Consider the following 7,468-nt stretch of genomic DNA (forward strand, 5'->3'; position numbering starts at 1 on the left):
TGGTTCACAAACCATGAAGTGGCCTGGTTCATACTTAATTTTGGTTCGTATTTCAGTTTGTGCCCATCTCTACTCAAGACTACATGGCTAATGTTCGTGGGGCTGGGTGCTTCTCAGCCACTGCTTTGGACTTCATGTTTGTTGACTGTGTACCTTATGGGATATTGACAGAAAATTTGTCTTTAATTTTTGTATATTTGTACATTGATAACATTCACTGTTGGATTTTACTATTTATTGTATTATATTTATTAACAGTTGTAGTGTGGTGGACTTTTTGTAACCGCCCCAGAAGAGGTCTCTGGATGAAACAACAGGTTCTTCTGTTGGCCCTGATTGTTGGGCGGAAGAATCACATCCTTAGAGATGTCCCATCTTTCTATACACTACCTATAAAAGAATTAACAGAACAGAACAGAATGATATCATTCATTAACGTATGGAATTTTTTTTTTAACAATTTTTTTTTTTTAAAAAACCAACCAAACAAACAATGTATGGAATTTTTGGTTACTTACCTTGGAGACTTACTTGTGGGATGTTCTATTCATGTAGACTTTACTATTGTGAATCATTTTGACCATAAGGACTTTATATTTTGCAAGATTACTACAGCAAGTTGTGCAACGTTTGCTTTACTGTTGAATAATATTTGCATTCATTCATTTTTTCATTGTATCTAAGCAAGCATATTATAATAGTTGAATTAATTTTTCATTGTGTATTATTTAATTTGTTTCCTTCACATGTAGTACTCTACCTCTACCTATAGTAGAGGTAGAGTACTACATAGTATAGTAGAGTAGTTTCCTTCACATGTAGTACTCTACTCTACCTATAGCCTCCAGATGGTGGCTGGAGATCTTCCCCAACTGATCTCCAGGCCACAGAGATGAGTTCATCTGGAGAAAACAACTGCTTTGGAGGGAGATCTCTATGGCTTTATACCCTGTTAAGGTTCCTCTCCTCCCCAAACCCTGCCTTCTCCAGGCTCCTCCCCAAACTTCTCCAGAAATTTCCCAGCCCGGAGCTGGTAATCCTATCTGGGCCTGGAATGAAGACCTCCCCAGAGTGGAATGACAGTCCCTGGGAGCAGCTAAACTGCTCTAGGGCTGGAATGACAACCAACAAAGTGGAATTATGGTCTCTGGGAACAGATCAAAGGGAGTTGGTAAAAGTCAGATCCAGATGATTTTAAATGGATCCTCATGAATTCATATGATTTTTATATTGAAACAAAAAAAAGGCCATCATATTACAGGTCATGTCCTAGTCGACAGACAGCACTGAAACAATCATGCACCTACCGGTCCGTGGTGCCGCCACGGCGCAAAAACATGCTTCAAAAGCACAGATCCTCAAGGATCCTCTTGATTTTTACATGGGGCCACCCAAAATCCACCACACAATCCCATATCATGTCTATTGCCACAAATTGTACCCAAAAAACCCATGCACTCGCCGCTTCGTTGCACCATCATGGTGCAAAAACATGCTTCAAAAACACGGATCCTCATGGTCTAGTGGCAAGGAATTCCAAAAGGGGGGGGTTCAGATCCTCCTAGAATGAACCCAGCTATGGACAACGAGTCCCTCTGCTGGGATGCAGCTAGAGGGTGGCAGGCACTGGTGGACTAGAGGATGGGAGGACCCCTGGGGAAGAGGTTAAAATTCCCCTTGTGTGTGTGGAGGGGCTGCATTTGCACTTGACAAGGACAGGGGTGGTCCAGAGCCCTGACCACCCAGGCACCTTCCCAGCCAGAACAAGTGCTCTAAATAATAATGATACTGTTAATAAGTATAATACATAAAAGTATTCTAGGAGTCCTCACAGGCTTAACCCTTGAGCCTGGCTGTGGAACAGAAGCAGCCAGAATCTCAAGCAAAAGCTTCAAATACCTCCCTTTGTGACTGAAAAATCCACCCTGCAGTTTCTCCAGGTCTTACTGCCAGCAGGAAACTTGCCTGAGAGGTGGAGGGGGGGATTTACTCCTTCTGCTCTCATAGAGAAGAATGGGAGCTCTCTGTTTGACAGCCAGAGAAGGTCTGTGGACATCCCCTCCATTGCCTAGGGACTTGATTGTTTGACACTGGCATGTCTGGTTTAACAGACCAATGGACCAACAGACCAGCCCAAAAGTAGTTGCGTCTGTGAAAAACACCTGTCCCACAACCCGCTGGTTCACAAACACTGAACCGGGCCAGTCTGTGTCAAATTTTGTTCCATTTTTCGGTCTGTGCCCACCTCTAATTGTGAGACATCATATATGTCACTTCCTAATAAAGAAATAGCAACAACCAGTGTTTGGGCTGCAGAAACTTTATGTACTATTAAGCAATATGTCAGTTATTGGTAACGTTATATTGTATGTTTTCAGTTATGCAAATAGTTTTCTTTTACCAGCTCTTAGTTGATTTCTTTTCTGAATTTTGATATAGGTTGGCTGCATGTTGTAACAGGTTGTTGAGCGTTGCACTAAATGATTAAAGTCTCATTGCAGATAGGGGTTTAAACATCCTCAAAGTGCTCAAGATTCCAGTTCAGTCAGAAGAAGTTTCAAAATAATATTGTTTTGGTGGCACGGATCTTCAGTTATTTCTCCTGCCATCAAGCATATGACAAAGCTGTGTTCTAAATTAATAATTATGGGTAAAATAACATCAACAAAGTTAATCATAGAAAACAGCAGCATTAACAAAACTCGTAGAAAGTGTTTTTGGGTATGGTCATAGTGTAGAGAGCCATCGGGAATATCTTCTGAGAATGAAAGAGAGAGAGATGCTCAGTAATTAGAAGCCTTTCCCCCTCCATTTTCCTTTTGGTTGTTTTTGTATTACTATACTTTTTGTGTGTTGTTGTAAGCCACTTAGGGGAGAAAGACAGGATATAAACGAATGATTTTATTTTTTTCAAAAACAATTTTCCCTTTTATTTCTTTGTTTTTTCCACACAGGGTTTTTAAATCAGTTCTGGCCCCATACTGCATTGATTTTTTCCAGAGTTCTGCATGCAGTCAGAATTAAGTCAAATTATGTGAGGCCACAGCCACTTCTATATCAATAGTTTTATTTTGAAAAACTTGCATCTAACCTGTTTTGTTATTCTTTTTTAGATAATATAGAGGTAGCTTCACAAGGCCTAAGAGAAATCCACAAAAAGAAGAGATTACATTTGAGAAGATCAGATGTCTAAGAGTTGCACACATGATATTTCAATATGAAAAATTTAAACAAATAATTTTTAGATTGTGGCCTGAGGTTATCCAGTAAGCTTCCATGGTGGATTGGAGATTCAAGACTGGGACTCCTAGATCTTTGTCTGAAACTTTAACCACTACACAGAACTACTACTGGTCTTTGTCACTCAGTCTTCATAACACAAATAGTATTATATAAGGATGTGTCAATTATTTGTATAAACAGTATAGTGAAATTATTATTATCAGGTGAGACTGATCTTGTCAGGTCTTGGAGGCTAAGCAAGGTTAGCCCTGGGTAGTATTAGGATAGGAGACCACCAAGAGAGTACAGGGTTGCTACGCAGAGGCAAGCAATGGCAAACCACCTCTGTTTTTCTCATGCCTTGAAAACCCTATGGGGTCAACATAAGTCAGCTGCGATTTGATGGCACTTCACACACACATTAATTACATTATCTGGAAAGCATGTGGTTCAAAAGTTACATCCACTAGACTCATTGAGAAAATACTCCATAGGACAAAGTCTTCGCGGACTCTTTGCTATTCCTTTTAAAATCAATGTTCAATATAGAACCCTCCAAATATTGTTTATACTCTGAGCTTTTATATTATGAATTCTTAGTTCATATCTATTTCTATTACTAATTCAAAGAAGCATAATACTTTAAGAAAATTTGTTATTTTTTATTTAATTTCAGTGAATCATTGCAAATGCTGAAAACAATTTCTGTATATGTCATCTTTATATTCCATAATGATGGAGAATTTGAATGAAAGCAAGTTTAATGTTTTTAACATTTCCCCTCCTATTAAATATGGCCACAATCTAGACAACTGTGTAAACAATGTGGCACATGTGGTTTTTTACTCATTTTTTTCAACAGTACCCCCTTCCCTGCTCATATGATGCTTCTGTTGCCTTTCAAATAAAACGAAAACCACCTGCAGACAGACTAGCCCTTAGGACCACCTAGAGGAATTCTGATTTCACAGACACTGCAAGTTTCCACAGTAACAGAAGACTGAGTACAGCATCTCATGTAAAGTTGTAAAGCTCTACTGATATACATAAAAATCTTCATAATTTATTAGCCCAGCAGCAAAGCAAATGCATCACCTTTGGCCAGTTAAGTAAAAAAAAATAGTTTTGCTTCTTCTTCTTTATAAAAATAACTATTGATTAAACTGTTAGAGGAAATGTTATTGTCAAATTCAACATCAATAGGAATCATGCAGCAGTTGTATTCACAGTTTATTTTCCATAGTAATTTACATTCTTTGAAAACTTGAAGCACATCCTAGCAAAGTTTAGAAGTAACATTATAATTCTTTGATACTACATTCAGTTTATGAACAGTTCACAGAATGCTACAAGATACTAGTAATTTCGGTAGATTCCCCCTATTTTATCATATTTTGTGGGAAAGAATTTTTCACCACTAGAAACTGAGATTCTCTGTGTGATCTCTTCATCTTTGCTCGACGATTCTGGAACCAGATCTGAAAGTTATAGAAAAAGGCATACTTGTAAACTATCATTGCCCATTAATGTAATATCACATAACAGAGACACGTTTGGAAAATTTATTTACTTCATTTATGCTTCACCTTTTCCCCCAGTGGGAACCCAAAGTGACTTATATTGTTTTCCTCTTATCCATCCTTATCATGTGTGATAAAAATCCCCAGTTAGCTTGCTGCTATGACTGTGAGTACATTAAAGTGCTTAACAGAACAGTCCTAACTGGAGATAACCTTAATAAATCTTTTTAGGTCAATGGTCTTAAAAAGGTGTGACTCTGCTTAGGATGGTCCATTAGAGGGTATAAAATATAATCTAAGGAGCTCTTTATTTAAGGAAAATGTTAGTTACAAATGAGTAAAAGCTTAAACTTGAACATACCTATTTTTTTTCAAAATGTGTATTTCTGACATTAAATTCATTTACCCTACACTTCATACAAACATCTGGGTTTGGTAAGGGGGTTATGGGGTTGTCTGTCAGTTCATTTTCTGTTCATTTATTTGAGGTCTCACCTGGAAATATGGGCACTCAACCAAGCAAGAAAGGCTGGAAATAGATCCAGACAAAAGAAAGGCTTATTTCAAATTAAGTTTGTATTAATGCAAATGAATGTGGAAGAAACGGAATTTTGGTCTTCCCCTTGCAATGCACTGTATGCAGAAGCAACCACATCTCCATCTATTCTAGAGATCATAATGTCTACTGTTGATGGTTATTTTGTTGTTATTTTTGCTGAATTATACAGAAATATATAAATGTGCCAATAATTTTTAAAAGTTACCTGGATTCTGTCTTCATCTAAATCTAATTTCTGGGCTAGTTCTTCTCTGACATCAATTCCAGGATAAGAATTCACTCTAAAAACATTTTCCAGTAGTTCAATCTAAGGAAAATGAAGAAAAAAACTATTATTTTTTATTTCATAGCAGCAAAAGTAATATTAATTGGTTCAAGTAAACTTGAACTTTCAGATTAATGTCTGGGTCAGATTCTAATCTTTAAAACGCCAGAGTAAGTTGAGAGAAATCAACCAATTTATTCTGTACAAACATCAGTGCTAATTAAGTATTAACATTTGGAAATCTTTTTTATTCCTTAAATGTTCAATTGTACAGATTTTTGTAAAACAGGCACTCCTTGATTCTTACTAATAAAAACCTTCTTACTAAAACAATGTACTAAGCAAAACATCCATTCTTACATTTGTGAATAGGTTAAATGTACTGAATCCCTACCTGGTTTCGAGTGAATGCAGTCCTTGGCCTCCTGCCTCGGTACCAACTCAATTCCCTTTTGTAAGAAAGCCTTTCATTGACTGCAAAATAGTTTTCACATTTAAGAACTCTTTCTTCTGCCTCTGGGTATTTGGTTGCATGAAACAATGGGATCGCATAGGAAATGGTGGGGATACGCAAACAGGGGTTACAGTCCTCTCCTGAAAAGTCACAAATTTAGAATTTTACAAGATTATCTAAGGACACATTGAATTGTTTAATTTAACTGAGTAAGATCTATCTATCATTTTCTGTACAATTTATTTCTGGGATTGCCGCAATTTATAATATACATAACTACATAAGTTATAAAGTAAAAGAAAAAAAGACTGAAGTTGCTTTCTTACCTAAATCATTGCATTTATCCACCCATGGCCTGTGAGGTTCTGAAGCTGGGGTGCCATCTTTTTTCTGCTCCAACCCCAAAATGCTTTCAATAGAAAATGAACATGATGTGTTTTTATTTTCCCCAAGACTGGATTTGTTCTGGTGATTATGAGAAGTGGGATTAGCAGAATATAATGATCTGCCTGCCATTCTTGTACTGACAATCTAGGTACCAAATGTACTGTATTTCAGGTTCGTCTTGCAGGTCCTCCTTATAGCTTTGTTAACAAGGGGGTTGGATTCGCCACGTCATTAATTAAAATCTTTTATTAGAAAGTTTTAGCATGTCAATGAAGATTCTCCCACCAAGAGGCACGAGGAGTTAATTGTTTATTTGTTTGCAAGTAATTAGCAACTAATGGTGACACCAGGGGGGGGCACCAAGAGGGACAAAAAGTGTTATCTCGTCTAAACAGAACATCAGACTTAACTTTCTCAAAAGAACCAATGCACAAATATAGCACTTCTCTTTTATTTGAAATCATTAATGTATAAAATCAGTTTTTTAATAAAAAAGAATACTCTAATGGACTCCACATACCTCAACATAACAGCATGATAGAAAACCAGTCAAGTAATAAGTAATCTCATTTAAGTGAATTTTCTTCCAATGAAATTTTAAAAAAATAATCTCTTAATGCTATTAGGGTAATCCTGATGAAAAAGCTTCTGTTTTTCATATGCATATGTAACAGTGAACATGGTCAATAAAATAACAATGGTGTTTGGCATAAGGCACACTGCAGAGGGTTGGCGGTGTTGTCAGAGCTCTGTGTAATTGTCTTCCAAGAGCTCGGATTAGTTAACAGGAACAGTTGAACCAAGTACTTTAGAAAGGTAGGTGAGGCATTTGTCTGCTTTTTATTGTAACTTCAATTATTTTGATGCAGCTTTATCAAAAGGTAGCATATGCTGAAATTCTCAGCGGAGTCTACTAAATAGTTGTACAGAACTTTTGAGAACTATTTCATTGAAGTAAATAGCAGATTGATTGAAGGCCAGTATGTTGATATGCAAAATATCAGTGCTTAAAAAAATTCTGTAAGACATAGGTTTTGGAATTATTGAATTTTTCTAATCCC

At 36.8% G+C, this 7,468-nt stretch overlaps 1 protein-coding gene across 1 annotated transcript; it reads right to left on the reverse strand.

Moving 5' to 3' along the window:
* Nucleotides 1-4,601: 4,601 nt before the first annotated feature.
* HESX1 (HESX homeobox 1) lies at nt 4,602-6,536 on the reverse strand. Its single transcript, XM_054978668.1, has 4 exons — nt 6,347-6,536; nt 5,961-6,160; nt 5,507-5,608; nt 4,602-4,700 (listed from the first exon to the last, which is right to left on the reverse strand). The coding sequence occupies exons 1-4, from the start codon at nt 6,534-6,536 to the stop codon at nt 4,602-4,604; spliced, it is 591 nt and encodes a 196-aa protein (XP_054834643.1).
* Nucleotides 6,537-7,468: the final 932 nt, after the last annotated feature.

This window comes from Eublepharis macularius, chromosome 4, assembly GCF_028583425.1.
Source record: "Eublepharis macularius isolate TG4126 chromosome 4, MPM_Emac_v1.0, whole genome shotgun sequence".
Taxonomy (NCBI): domain Eukaryota; kingdom Metazoa; phylum Chordata; class Lepidosauria; order Squamata; family Eublepharidae; genus Eublepharis; species Eublepharis macularius.

Coding starts and splice junctions, on each gene's coding strand:
- HESX1 (XM_054978668.1), bottom strand. CDS start 6,536: ATGGCAGGCAGATCATTATATTCTGCTAATCCCACTTCTCATAATCAC. Junction 5,609..5,960: donor CTGCATTCACTCGAAACCAG/GTAGGGATTCAG, acceptor CATTTTCCTTAG/ATTGAACTACTGGAAAATGT. Junction 4,701..5,506: donor TAGATGAAGACAGAATCCAG/GTAACTTTTAAA, acceptor TATAACTTTCAG/ATCTGGTTCCAGAATCGTCG.